Source organism: Apostichopus japonicus, chromosome 4 (assembly GCF_037975245.1).
Source record: "Apostichopus japonicus isolate 1M-3 chromosome 4, ASM3797524v1, whole genome shotgun sequence".
Lineage (NCBI taxonomy): Eukaryota > Metazoa > Echinodermata > Holothuroidea > Aspidochirotida > Stichopodidae > Apostichopus > Apostichopus japonicus.
In genome coordinates this window covers 25,125,027-25,140,560 of record NC_092564.1, presented here as the reverse complement: position 1 = coordinate 25,140,560, position 15,534 = coordinate 25,125,027, and the positions used below count along the sequence as shown (strand labels likewise).

Below are 15,534 nucleotides of genomic sequence, written 5' to 3'. Positions count from 1 at the left end.
TTGACTGACAATCTTCTTGGGAGAGGGAGGGGGAGGTGGGGGGGGCAGAATAGGGTAGGCAGATACTACATGGACTTGACGATAGGTGATGATAACATGGCCCACCTGGAAACCTCTCGAATGACATCAGCAGCGCCTTGACCAAGGTCATCACTATTTTGTGATGGTGGAGAGAATGGCTGGTCACTCATAGTCATGTGGATTCTAAAACACAAAAAAAAAAAAGAAAAAAAAAAGAAGACAATAAATAAATGTTTATGTTTTTTTTTCCCTTCTGCAACATTGCCTCTCCACCATTCCTCTCAGACGAGAAAAATTACACTTTTGATTTTCACCGGGAGACAACAAAATAGTGTACACAGATTTCCAGAGTGATGACGTTTTGACCTAGTAAGGAGAACCTTTTCATCCCATCTTACTTGCTTATTTAAATTTGAAGAAACAATAGAGCAATTAAATCTGTCTGAGTGGTGTTTGTTGCATAACACACCATCTCAACGATGAATCGGTTTCATCCTCTTAACACTGACGGCCCATTGCCAGCTGCTGGCGACATGACCAATGATGATCAATACATTACAAGCACTTAATCAAACTAACCCCCCCCCCACACTAGACTTTGGCAAATGCAACAAACATTAATCCCTTGCTGGTGGTTAACGACTCCATATGATTATAAATTCTACCGAGACATGCAAAACAAACAATTTTTTTTTTCAAATGTTTAGTTTCACTGTGTTTTTTCTTGTTTCTTCAAGTAAACCCTAACTAAGGAAGTAACATGCAAGCAAACTTCTGAGTCACAAAATTATCAAAATTTAGCTGCCATTGAGGGCTGGTTTTTAAGTGAGGTTTCCTTACCCCTCTCCGGGTATCGTGGGGATGGTGGCCTTGATGCTGGCTGGAACGTAACCCTCGTCTTTAGCCGCCGCAGTCTCTGTGTAAACAGGAGAACGAGTGTTCAGACACATCATCATTTTTACAAACAATGGAAACAATGGAAAGGTTTATCAGAGAGTTGTATAAAGGTTGACCACCCAACATTACAGCATCGTTGCCATGACAATCGTTAGTGTCTAGAACGGCTATGTTTTGTTTGCAAATTTTCAATTTTTTATTTTTTTCATTTTTTTTTTGGCAGGCTTCTGGATTAAATTCAACACTGAGCATCTCTGAAATATGACTGCAAAAAAACTGATGCACTTAACAAAAGAGCCAACATTGCAAATATTTTTTCAACAAATTTGAAGTCATTGTTAATAGTTTTACCATGTTTTGCAGGGGGAGCACTGAATGAGGATATTTTGTATGATCAGTGAGTGTAACATCACCCTGAATGGAACTGTAGTGAGTTAGGATACGCACATTCAACAGAGGAATAGTAAAGATGAAAAGATGGCAGGGGGGAGGAAGGAGGGGGCAGGTGGAAGGAGGAGGAGGCAGGTGGAAGGAGGGGGAGGGGGGCAGGAAGGAGGAGGGGGCAGGGGGAGGAAGGAGGGGGCAGGGGAACGAAGGAGGAGGGGACAGGGGGAAGGTAGGAAGAGGGGGAAGGGGGAAGGTAGGAGGAGGGGGGCCGGGATGTGACTTACGTTCGATGTTAGAGTAATAAGTATGAAATGCGACGTGTTTGGGGATGTCAGGATACAGGTAGACAAGCTGTCCGAGGTCCTTGATTCTATCGGCCAAGGAGCGGATGTTGAAGTCATCTCCAGTGTATGGCTGTAGATTGAGTACCACCCTCTCACCTGCAAAACGATAAAGAACTCCAAATTCATAACACTGTTGCAACCATACAGTCGCATATAAATTGAGTACCACAATCTCTCCTGGAAACAATATAAAAACACCAAATTCATTACAGTTTCAAACGTACATTCACATTAAATTGAGTACCACAATCTCTACTGGAAACAATAAAAGAACTCCAAATTCATTACACCGTTTCAACCATACAGTCACATATAAATTGAGTACCACAATCTCTCCTGGAAACAATAAAAGAACTCCAAATTCAATACACTATTTCAACCATACAGTCATATAAATTGAGTACCACAATCTCTCCTGGAAACCATGAAAGAACTCCAAATTCATAACACTGTTTCAACCATACAGTCATATAAATTGAGTACCACAATCTCTCCTGGAAACAATGAAAGATCACTCCATTCACACTGTTTCAACCTGATAGTCATGTTAATAGAGTTGTACCCTCCCTCTTGAAGCAGCTTATGACATATTCCTGTAGGACGGCACAATGGTGGGGTAGGTGTTGTAGCTTTGCCTTCGATTTCAAGGCAAAGCAGATTATTTCCACATGAGATATAACAAATGTTAATCACATAATATTTGAAAGATCGAATAGAAGATGGGTATTGAAAGCACGCTGGACAATACAAAAGACTTATGAATAATTAAAAATGTCTCTAACTTCACCTCTGTCATTTTCGCCAACCCAAGCGATTGTGATCCCTCCGATCTCTGAGTCGCTGAATCGAAGTAAGAATGTGCCGACTGGTTTGGTCATTAGCAGTTCCTGGGCCTGGTGTCTGCTGACGAACCCCATTATGGATCTAAAAGAAAAGAATAAACCAGTGAAAGATTAAAAAATAGCAGTATAAATCTATAAACTCTTTGTACATTATTAAGAAAAACAGAAAATTGCAGTCCGTCCATTTACAGCATACTCCAGACTATGTAACATGGTCGTTCAAAACAAAGTTTCATTCTCTTTCTTTTATCTTGGTTTTACATTTCTGTGCAAATATTTCATTCGTTGAAAGATGTAATTTGTTCCATTCAACTCGTCTGCGCCTCGTTGAATGGAACATTCCATCTTTCAACTCATGAAATATTTACACTATTGCACTCATAACCATTTATTATTTGTATACCATTCCATACCTAGGTTTGTTTGCTAGTACATTCTACACTATAAGTAAGTTTGCTTGCTATTACCTACCATGCTATAACCATGTACCATGTTATTACTAGGTTTGTTGGCTATTACCTACCATTCTATACCTAGGTTTGTTTGCTAGTACATTCTAAGCTATATAGTAGGTTTATTTGCTATAACCTACCATGCTATAACTAAGTACCGTGTTATTATTACTACGTTTGTTCAGTATTCATGCGCTATGCTATAATTTCGTTTCAATACTTTTACTGACCCATCATTCCATGGCCCTCTAAAGTGCTTCCTTGTAAGCTCCATAACTCCATGAAACCACCTCCAGAAGGTGAATGTTCGGTTTGGCATTGGATCCTACACAAATGAGAAATGCAGCATATTAACATCAGGGAAACAAATTAAAATTATCGTCTCTAAACCTGCATAGCCAGTCACCTTTACAGAGAACCCTCAGGGCTAAACTTATCAGACTGATGCTGCTTGAAACCTCTTTAAATAGCTAATTGCAGCTCAAGACTATAAACCAGTACAGATCTTAGTAGACTCAATTATCCGATTAGAGAGTATTAACTTTGGTATAAATTCTGTGAAATATTCTACTTCTGCCAAAATGGGTCAATCACCCACTAACAAAAAATCCATCCCTTAACTTCATTCCTGTGGAGTCCCTTACTTAATTCCCAAGTCTAATCCCTTAACACTTAATTCTTAGGTCTAATCTCTTATTTAGTTCTCAGGTGAAATCCATCCCTTAACTTCATTCCTGTCGAGTCCCTTACTTATTTCCCAAGTCTAATCCCTTACTCAGTTCTAGTGTCTAATCCCTTTATCGTAATAGCAGCTGAAGGCAATAATATGCAAATTAGATGAGGCCAGCTGACATCTGCCATGACAATATATTGTATATGCATTGTGCCAGTATTGTAGGAATAATATGTTAAAACACAGTTAGGATACTGTCTGGTTTCCCACTGGCTCCAAGACAACAAAGGAACACAATATTAATCCTGCTCGGATACGAGAAAGCTCTTTTGGTCTGATACATATTATTATAATATATATATATATATATTATTTGTTTGTGGTCCCGATACACATTATTATAATATGCATATATATTTGTTCATGGTCCCGATACACATTATTATAATATATATATATATATATTTGTTTGTTGTCCCAATACACATTATTATAATATGCATATATATATTGCTCGTGGTCCCGATACACATTATTATCATATATATATATTTGCTTGTGGTCCCGATACACATTATTATAATATACATATATATTTGTTCATGGTCCCGATACACATTATTATAATATATATATATTTGCTCGTGGTCCCGATACATATCATTATAATATAAATATATTTGTTCGTGGTCCAGATAAACAATATTATAATATATATATATTTGCTCGTGGTCCCGATACACATTATTATAATAAATATATATTTGTTCGTGGTCCTGATACACATTATGATAATATATATTTGTTTGTGGTCCCGATACACATTATTATCATATATATATTTGTTCCTAGTTCGTGGTAACAAAGGATAAGGAAGGGGGTGGAAGGGGGGGGGGATGGTATAGCTTACTGTCCATTATGACAAGGTTACGTGGTCACTGGGATGCGGACACAAAAATGATCGAGCATAGGAAATGCATGACGTTACTTACCCTATTAAAGTTACTCCAGGTTATCTGTAAGCTAGTGAAGTCGTCAGTATTTATACTTTGGCCTATGGAAAGGAAAAAACAGTTCATCAATGAAAACTTAAAGTCATATTAAAAGACCCTTAATCGAGACTTGGAACAGATTGAATAAGTGTTCCCATTTATAAATACTTCTCATTTTTACTGGCGAATAATAAAACGAAATGAAAATGACATACTGTGATCGAATGCTCAGTGGTCTTAAAGTAAGGAAAATTCTTGATGACACAGAAAAAAGGCAGCATCTACCATTCTGATGACAAACATAACAGTTATACAAGAACCACTTCTATTGACTTTTCTTTCTTTCCATTTCCAAATCTTCCTACCTGGAATTTAAAAGTTCTTCAGCAGATTGGGGGGAGTGATGACAGATTTGAAACAACTGCTCATTCAGTTGTTAATTATTGTTAACGAACTACGTACTTTGAAAACGTAACTTTCCCTACTCCTCACGGATTAGTCCAATGAACGGGATGACGTCTGATGTGTGATGTAGGTATTGACCTCATTATATACGTGGGTTGGTACAGATGTCTCTCATGGTTAACCTGGCAAGCCCCCTACACAACCCCACCCCAACCCCCCCCCTCCCCAATACAAAAAAAACTGATCATTAACAGTCATGAGTATTGGCTGTAACCGATAGCAAGCTAAGAAAAATTGCTAACATTGATCAAAAGTATCTTCCTGGATGCTCTGATGTTCCACATTACTTCTAGCATGATAAAGGGGTCATGGTGGGGTCATGATGACATGAAATGGGGTCATGGGGTGCCACTTACAATCATTAAACTCGGTCCTGTAAAATGCTTTGGAAATGACACTAGAATGCTGTTGACATCTGAGGACGAGTTACCACTTCTTGTAAGTGCGGCCATCACTGACCTTTTACCTAGTTGTAGCCAATATCTTAGAAAACAAGGCAACTCAAGGCAGCTCAAACCCAAGTGGAAATAGCAAATTGAGTTGCTAACTAGAAATAGCAGGTTAACTCATTCATGAACACCCCCACACAGAAGATTTCCCTATTCTTGACATGGTAATGTTTTCGGAATGAAGGGTTGGGTGGGGAGGGGAGAGAGATGAAGGGCCGGGGAGGGGCCGGTCTAGGAAGTACTTACTACTGAAGGCCTTCGCTGCCAGATACTGAAGGTTATCATTGGACAGACTCCTACCGTTGGCAGCCATAAACTTGGAATTCAATGCCTTGGCCATCGCAGGCCACAGGACTTTGTCAGGAACCACAAACGGGATACGGCCCTGTGAAAGTAAAGAAGACAAAACAGCTATTTCAGTACCCCAAAAACCTTCCACAATTTGGGACAAAAAACTTCAGTTGTAAATAAAGCACTACACTACTTCTTGTTGCATTTTTTGTTTTTGTTTTCATATTTTGGTTATCTTTCTTTCTTTTCCGCCCCACTATTTGTTCTTTATATTTTATACCTGTTCTACTAGTATTGGCTGAAGAGCAAGATATATTCATATATTAATTTGGATGGTCTCAGATTGTTCTCTATTATTGAGAGAATTTGCACAAGTCAAAGTTAGTCAAAGAGATGTCCGTCCACGGGAGCTAACTTACAGTTCATCAATTCACATCTATAACACGATTTTGACATTCACAGTGGAGAAGTCGCAACTGCTTCAGACTGCTCCATGGCAAAGACCTTTCATAGGTAGCTGATACCTACCTATAAATTACTCGGCTCTAATACTTAATGTGTGTAAAGGGGACCTAGTTGTCTTTGGAGGGGAGGAAAATGAAGGAGTGGGGAGGAAGGAAGTTTGCCTGGAAAATTGATAGTCTGTCTGATAATCTAAGCCTCCTTGAAAGGGGATGCAACAGTTTGTTTCACTCTCCTCCCCCCCCCTCCCCCACAAATAGTCTGTCACCCCTTGAGTGAATATACTCTACTTTTAGAGTGAAAATAGTACCTTTCATTCGGAATATTGAAAGGAGATGAACTCCAAGATTGGAGGGAGGGATGTGGTGGGGTGGGGGGGGGGAGAGGAAGGAGGACTGAAGGAGGAAGAGGAATACAATTATAATGTTACTATGTTTTCCCATTGCCTAAGTACTAGTAGTCCGTTAGTTTTTTGACATGAAAACTTAGAAAAAGATGAGAAAACATTTGAAATATGTTTTGCTTGTTACGACAGTAAAAAACCAAATGTTAATCTTGCAATAAGAATTAACAGATAAGAAGGCTAATAGCAAGCATTCTCCCCCCCCCCACCCACCATTCCTTGCCATGCCTCCCCTCCCCCACCCTAATACACACACATCTACTACAAGGACAAGAAATTAACTTGTACATTCAATCCCACTTTTCACATTCCATGAAACCAAGTGTTAAAAGATGAAGAATCAAACAACGGTCATGAAATTTCAACACGTTCCTTATACAAAGAAAGCAACAAAACGTATCAACCGGGTACTTACCTCCCAGGAAGGGTACCGCACTGCTCACAAGTGGGTAACCGTGGCAACTACATGCAGTAGACTGCCAGACACAAACAGCTTTGAATATAAACATGGCCGACAATTTCCACGGTCACTAATTATCGTCAACAGTGCTCAAAACTTTTTCACATGTAACTTACCATTTACTTACTTAGAATGAGTAACTTGTCAATTTTCACAAAAACAATTTGCTGAAACTTCACTCGGCATTCTATACGAGTAACCATCACGGCATGTAGTCACGGAAGCACTACTTCCAAACTTTCATAAAAAGCTTGGATTTTGAAATATCTATCCCCTTCTATGGAAAGCCAAATTACTCTTTACTTTTTAATAACGTGGAAATAATGAGTCGATAATATAGGAGGCGATCACCAATCAATAACTCAGGCCACTGGCCGATAATCCTGGCCTCTGAAAACAATTTGATCAAATTCCAAAATTTGATCAACCCACAAGTTGATTTCAAACAAATTTATTGATCCAAAATCCAAGTTGTTGGTTTAACAAACCCTAGTGAGCAATCATATGTTTTTGTTTATCAGTAATAAATCTAGTTTATGTCCGAAGACAATTTTTTTTTTAATTCGTAAAATTTCCAAGTTACCTTTCCTCTTTTAAGTAACATATTTATTTCACTTCCCTTTACAAAACAATTACCAGCTAATTTATGGATAGGGCAGGATGAAACCCCAGTTTGCAACCCCAGTTATTTTGGTCCCCCTCCCCAACCCCCCCCCCCCCCCCAAAAGGAATGATGTAATGTAAACTGACACCATATCAGGATAGCAGTTTTTTTTTCTTTAATTTTGGAAAACCAATTTAAGCCAATATTTGTATCTGTCAAAACATTGACCTTCATTAATCAAATAAACACAGAGTAGGTGCAACAGTATGAAACCAAGAGATCCTACTACCATGAAGGAGGACGGGTTGGAAGAGAGAGATCCATGACCAGCTGATCTTGACAGCGTTTTCATCGTTTCCTTGAACTTAAAGCGAGGTGGGTTGGGGGGAGGGGGAGATGAGGGGTGCATTGGAGGGCATGTAACCAAAGAGAGGTCTTTAGAGGAAGGGGGTAGTAGTAGTCACTTGACACCCCCATGAGACTTACCATCATCCTCATCCATAGGATAGAAGTATCAAATGTAGCCATGACACTGTACTTACTTGCTCTGCAAAGGCATTGTCCCACAGTACAGTAGCCATTGCATTGGATTCTTGATTGCCATGAACAATCACCACCACGGGAAGAGAAAGGGTCTACGAAACAAATATCACGGAACGGAAGAAAAAGAACATTCAAATCTCTGCACTCTGCAGCCAGCCGTGAACGACTTGGCCACCCCCTCTGAGACTGGCCCCCTCTCTGCACCCATGGAGCAATGGGGTACGTGGCAGTTTGCGCTGTGACCAACGGTAAGAGCTGACGAGCTTGGCAGAGGATGATTTAGGATGGTAGAGAGCGGTGTAGCTACTAAATTTAGAAAACTATCCCGTGTGGAGCTCGCTGCGATGTAGTTATCACATGAAGTTTGGCGGAATAAATGAACCGAACTTATTATGGGGCAGATTTGACCCATCGGTCACCACCACCAGGAGACACCATCATGGTTCTTCTAGTAAAAACTTGTTCATTAATGAGGACCCCGGGGTCAAAAAGGAGAAGTTTAAAAAGAACTACCCATAAACACCATCCTAAATCAATCTTCCAAGTTCACCAGCCGAAAGGGTACTTACTTGGTCGATCAAGCGCAAGAGAGATAGAGAGAGAGAGAGAGATGGATGGATGAAGAGTGAAAAAAAAAAACAGGGATGAGACTTTGAGAGAGACAAGCAGACGAGACAAGACGGACGGAGTGACGGACGGACGGAAGCAAGAGAGGAAAAATGAGGGCATGCTTGAAGCTGGTCACTTACTGCTTCTGAGAAGGCATTATCCCAAAGAATAGTAGCAAGCGCATTGCATTCTTGATTACCATGGGACACCACCACAACGGGAAGTGATAGGGTCTGAGGGATCAAAGAAAAGATGAAAGCAAAAACAACAAAAAATAAAAAAAAGTAATAATAGTACTAAATAAATAACTGGTTTAGAGTAACTGCAGCCAAAAATGAGAGGAAAACAGCTGTGCAAAAAGATTTTTGATGATTGATGGTAGTAGTAGTAGTCATTATAATTAAAGATAAAATAATATTAATTAGAAACAACTATAGCAAACAAAATTAAAATCGGTCCGATTATTGCTTCCAACGTATCAGATACGGTCACTGCATAGAAGCGTAGTTATTTTGTTTCCTCGCCCTGTCTAGTTTGTGGTTGATGGATGTTTTGGACTGAGTATACACAAGGGGTGTCAGGGAGGAGGGGGGGCGAGGGATTTCATATTTAAGACAGTTAATAGATTCATTGGAAAATTGATAACATAGCCTCTTCATAAATTTATTTATATATTTTTTATAATTAGATCCCACCAAAAAGTTCCTCTAGACAGAATAAATTAATTACAGTATCTTTTCAGAGCCAGTCATAATGATTAATGCAGAAATTGATGGCATCTCTTTTCTTTTCCTGCTTTTTATAACAACATGTTAATAAGTCATCTATTTGAAGCACCAGTAACCATCAAATAATTCTGTATTGACTTCTAATTACTATGACAAAAGGCATATTCTCAGTTAATTGTTGGTAAGAACAGTAGGCAATTATAAAGAAAAGTGTTTGATTTTGGGAGAGGTTTTGTTCAATTCGCCTCAGCAATCTTTAAGGATGGTTGTTACATTTTCATATCCATCCCATTTCTATCAATCCAGTACATATTTTCACAACAGGATCTTTTTGACAGGATTCAAGCCCTTTAATAAATCAATTCCACACAAACTATGAGATGGACTTCTTCTTCTCCTTCTTGTGCCATTTAGTATAATCAGTTGGTTATTAGCCCTAGTAGCTTCAGCCCAAAGTGATACATGCAGATTAGGCAAGTCCCCAGGTACAGATCCTATCAAAGCTTTGCAGATTTTTAGCAGGAGTGCTAAACATTTTTGTTGTTATTGCGAGTTCAGAAACATCTCTGTGATACCTTTTGAGCGACAAACCGTCAGACTATTTCATGCTCGTGTATTTTCTACAACGGGAGAATGAGACTAGGTTGAGACTAGGTTAAAAATGATGAAACATGAATTGATTATCTTCCTTCACAAACTTCACTCTCTAACCTGTAATTTCTTCCATCCAGATATGATAACACAATTTAACACTCTTTGCAGATTCTACAACAAAATATCACAAAATTGAAATCAATCCCCGAAACCTCTTACAGAGCTTTTTCAGAAAGTTTATACAAATGTGGCAAACAAAATTTATTTGATTTTTCTCTATTTTTTGTTTCTTCTTTTATTTCTTCCTGGCTTTTCTTTCTTCTCATCGGTATTTTCTGGAAGTCAAAACCTATTTTTTGTCAGAATTAAGTTTAAGAAAAAGGGACGAGGGAGTAAAAAATCTGACATTTTTGTGGCAAGTGGCAAGAAAAAAAACAAAAAAAGAAAATGTGTGTGCAGAATCTTATGAATGCAAAGTTTCTTTTAGTGTGTTGTAAAATACCTCCCTTAATTTTTTTTTTTCATTTTTCTTTTTTTGCAGTTCTTTACCAGCAGTGTAAACAAAAGTTATTTATGATTAGCCATCAAACCACCATAGTAAGAGCATGAACACTACAAAATGTCGGCAGAGCTTAGCTTGAATACATGCTAATATGTGAGCTAACGGCATGGTGACTAGTTGGCCCATTTAGCGATGTTCAGAATGCAGAGGCAAATGGGTACATATTTCTGTGTTTATCATTTCAAATTCACGATAAATATCAGAAGATGGGTTGAGGGAGGGGGAAAAGGGGAGGGGGGTTGGGATGACATCAATAAAGACATATTCATATCAACATGAGAGAGAAATAAATGCATAAATGTATACTATACATGAAGAAATACTTTTGTCTCTAACTTCACTTAATTAATGGCAGACAACAATGATAGCAATTTAGTAATAATTAACATTGTAGATTAAGTTAAGGAATTGCCATAACTAAATCATCATTGGATAGCTCAGTTGGTCAAGCACTCCCTCACTATTAGCAGTCTTAAACACAGTGTATTTCCCCTTCAATATAAATATTTCTTACATTTTTTTCAGTAATTGGATAAACGTTAACAATGTTTATTGTAACACATGTCTGTCTAGTAACAACCCTTGAAGTGCAATACAAAATTTACAACAAAGTCCAATCAGCCAACAGTACATTAATGGGCACCTCCACTCACACACCCCCTCCCCCCCCACTATCTCTCTTACAATCACTATTCCCCCCCCTCCCAATTGATACCAAGCTACCAATTGTTCAAAGAGAAACATTCAAAAGGACTTTTCTAAAAGGTTTCTGATATTCGGGTTCAGAAACAGAGGAGTGGTTAACTATGGAGTCAACATTCTCAGTTATTGGAAATGCTTGGAAATAACTGTTGAAGTTTGCCTGCGAGTGGCCATTATATGACCATCTAGCATATTTTGTAGCTATACTGCTGACCTCCCAAGAGCTTCATATGAGTGACGTTAACTATCAAAGGTGAACAGACATTGATTAAAATAATCATCAAATATGTCTTTTGAATTTTTTGAAAATTGTCTATGTCCTCTTTAAAGGTGATTCTGTCATAACGATCCTCCCCCCCCCCCCGGGCAAGACAGTCAGATAACCTTTGACCCAAGTATCAATACAATAAGACCATCCCTCAGCTGTGCTTATTGAGTAGCGACTGAAATTCCCTAAAACAGCATAAATCCAGCTTATAATAGTCAAGTTTGTAATCTCATTTTATAAATGTGAATTGAGGAGATGACACTTCTTCATGCTTCCATTAACTTTGTATTATTTCTGAACAACGCTGACCATTAAATAATGATCTTTGGGCCTTTTATAAAGTGGCAGATTAAAGGGCCTTTTTTAAAGGGGTGATCCACTGATTAATAGCAGTGGTCTGTTACGTATCATAATCAATTTTGCATTTCCCTTGTTTCGGCCTAAAGTTAGCAGTAACCCATTTGATATAAACCAATGACGGTTTTCTGTTCCAGAAAACAACTAAACCAACATTCACAACCTTTACCTGAACATGAAAAAAACCCAGCCAACTATTAAAGCGACTAACCGGACAAACTAATAGACACCCCACATGTAAAATCAAAGGGAGTAGTTAATCACATGATCCACACACAAAGATCCATCTACACACAACAGTTTCACCTAATAGAAAGAATAGTCATTCTACAAACACAACCAACCAGCTGATTTAATAAATTCAAAATTCAAAAGAAACATCTTTTCTTTTAACCAGAGACAGGACCCGATGTTTCAAGAATAACGAGACGATCAGAGTTAAATGTTTCTTACCCTGACATGGAAGACAAGCTCGCCGCTGGAAACTTTAAACTGGGACTGGAACAAAACTGTGAACTTCTCCTCGGTAACAAACTGTGGACATAAAAATTAGGTCCAAAAATATCATGAAACCTTTGTCCGACAGTTACAAGAGGTTAGTAACAATACGGTCAGACATGCTGAATGTTACCTGTGTGTCATTTTCTACAGCATTGTTCCAAATCCCCCCTGCCTTTCTTTGGGGTGGGGAGGGGGGTGGGGGGTGTACTTAATATCTTAACGGTGAATTGCCGCCCTTCTCCCAACTGGCATATGAAACCAAGGTTACTAGGAATGTTTTCAATAACTTGACAGCCATTTTCGGACAATTTTTAGATGTTAGTGTCCCCGCTATACTGTCCCCCCTCATATCATGCTTCCAAGCACTTGTACTGACAGTATGAACAGTTCCGAACCTTTATGTAATAGAACCAGGATATCGGTTTGTAATGGTCATACTGTCAGTACCAGTGCTTTGAAGCATGACATGAAAGTACGGCTTACAACACAATATCCCGTACCAAATGCCGTAAAGATGCTCGCATTGCACAAACAAACTCACAAATCTTTTTCTATATAGTTATGGATTTGTTTCTCATAAAAGGACTGTGAAAAACACCGCCAATCCAAGGCTTTTGTCGGTCACTAAGGATGCTAGACGGTATTTCCATGGTATCAACATTTATCTTTCACCAATATAACATCTCTACAGCATTTCTGAGAAGATATACTTCTCTTTCAAAAGCAAGAAACCAAAGCCCAAAAGCAAGCTCTGTTTTTCAACAAGAGACAATTGGTCAGAAAAGTTGACCAACCCCAACGGTTCTTACATTCACTTTCACAGTAGCATTAAATAACCCCAAGTTCAAACTTGAAAGGTGACCTTTTTTGTGCATGTTTGCAAACAACCACAAAATCTGCTTTTTCCACTCGGCTAAAGTTTGTGGCCATCAACAAATTTGATGGCACAAGATACAAGAACTACGAATCTAACAAAAACTAAAAAACATGGAAAATTGCAAGTGAAAGGCCCTCTCTTCCTGAGTGGCTACTTCCTCTTAACAAAGAGGAATACTTAAGTAGAGATAAGCACTAAAATACACCTTATGTTTCTCTCTGTGACCACAATCATATGCAGTAAACAACCTATAGATCCTCTTCACTGAGAAAAACAGCAAAAACTATATACACTGTTTCCTCTGCCTGAAGCCCTACACAATGATTTCCCGTTCAAACAAATAAACAATGGAAATGTTTCGGTAGTAACGGTTTCTATGTTGTTACATGTTCATAGTAAACTTTGTGAGTGTCGGACAATGTTTTACTAGGCAGTCTGGTTTTATTGATTACATATAAGCATTTCAACTTCTGGTGTAACTTGATTGAGTTGTGCAACTAGCAAATTTGGAAAAAAATGTGTTGTAATGAGGGGTTAATGCTTACAAGAAAAGAAAAAAAAAGTAAAAGAAAGATAAAAAAAATAATAAAAATTCAAAGAATTAACAAACAGAAATGCTAATTTTCATTAATAACACCTGTTTACATGCAAGTGTCTCTGTGTCTAAACAAGTAAAACATTTGATTTTATTTAGTAAATATTTTAGTTTATTTACATGGACATTACTCTGCTATTTCAGAATTGATTTGTTTTAAAAGTCATGGAAAGAAAACGATGAGTCACTGACCTCTGACCCCCGTCTGTCTGCCCTTCGGATCCTCTTAAGTGACTGTAAACAAACAAGTGTGAAAACAAATAAAATATAGCAAAATAATAATCATAGCTAACCTTCCTCACTATGGTTTTATTGTCTGTAAATATTGACAAGAACTTTGGCATCAGAAGAATGTCATTGCATACTCGTGTTATGGACAACGGATTAATGAATGGGTCCCACCGATGAATCAGTGGCACCGACGATTGAATAGTAGTAAGAGAGAGGGGAAAAAGGGATGCTATGGACGGAGATTAACAAATTCCAGTTGTGACCGACATCTGACCTTCACAAATATATAACCTAGCATGAACTTTTAGAAAACGTCTATTTGAATTAGTCTACGGTCTAGTGAAAATACAGCAGGACACTTTCGTTTCCATCTTTCGGAAAAATTGAAAGTAGGAATTCATCCGTACAGTGTGGCAAGACCGTAACAGATCAGAAAACGAAAATCCAGGACGTTATGATTTGACCATGAAAAACGGCGAAGGTTTTTTTTAAAACTTTTTTCCTGACTTGTTAAACATACTAGGTAGTAATATTCATTAATAAGGACTGTCAGATTAAAGAGGAAATTCAGTAAGGGATAAAAAAGGAATTGTTGCGCAAAAGTGCACAGAGGGTGAGAAGTAACAAAAAAGAGGCCAGGTACGGTTACACCTACGGTTCTCATTCGTACAGACTACAAGACCACTACGTACCATATTTCTAAATGTGACATTCAGCACCCCTGTGTCCTTGTGGTATTCCATTACGCCACAATTATTCAGGATATCTCCACTAGTTTCACTGCACAGGAAAGAAAAACAAAAGATGGAATACTCGACGTGTGTTTCCAGCTACTGAAAGTACCCCCCTGCCTTGATGTGTATCGAGCTACTGAAATACTCCTGAATTGAGGAGTTTCGAGCTACTGAAAGTACTCCTACACCGAGGTGTTTGGAGCTACTAAAAGTACTCCTACACTGAGGTTATTCAAACAATAGGCATAGGAGGCGGGGGGCTGCAGTCCCCCCAACCAAAACTTTTTGTGAAAATTCCGGCAATATGCTGAGAATTTTTCGGGCACCTACTGAAAGAAGAATAATTTGCAATGTGTTTTTCAATGGTTAAACTTATATTATTATCATCATTATTATTTTAACAACTTCCCCAATAATAGTAACCAATTTGGAAGGGTAATAACACGGAAAATGATTGTATGTTATTGGCATGCGATGTAATAACCGATTCA

General features: G+C 38.3%; 1 protein-coding gene across 3 annotated transcripts in view; it reads right to left on the bottom strand.

The window, feature by feature from the left end:
• LOC139966914 (signal transducer and activator of transcription 5A-like) overlaps positions 1-15,534 on the bottom strand; it is a 74,292-nt gene that overhangs the window by 3,776 nt on the left and 54,982 nt on the right. For 2 of the 3 annotated variants that reach the window (XM_071970389.1, XM_071970390.1), the window contains exons 13-23: positions 15,002-15,089; positions 14,271-14,312; positions 12,559-12,639; positions 8,285-8,377; positions 5,769-5,907; positions 4,609-4,670; positions 3,174-3,268; positions 2,437-2,573; positions 1,590-1,745; positions 862-937; positions 106-204 (exon numbers count right to left, since the gene is read on the bottom strand). In XM_071970389.1, coding sequence (XP_071826490.1) covers positions 106-204; positions 862-937; positions 1,590-1,745; positions 2,437-2,573; positions 3,174-3,268; positions 4,609-4,670; positions 5,769-5,907; positions 8,285-8,377; positions 12,559-12,639; positions 14,271-14,312; positions 15,002-15,089 — 1,068 coding nt within the window. Of the gene's footprint in view, positions 1-105; positions 205-861; positions 938-1,589; positions 1,746-2,436; positions 2,574-3,173; positions 3,269-4,608; positions 4,671-5,768; positions 5,908-8,284; positions 8,378-9,034; positions 9,128-12,558; positions 12,640-14,270; positions 14,313-15,001; positions 15,090-15,534 lie in introns of all 3 variants that reach the window. The other variant, XM_071970391.1, reaches the window with a different exon arrangement.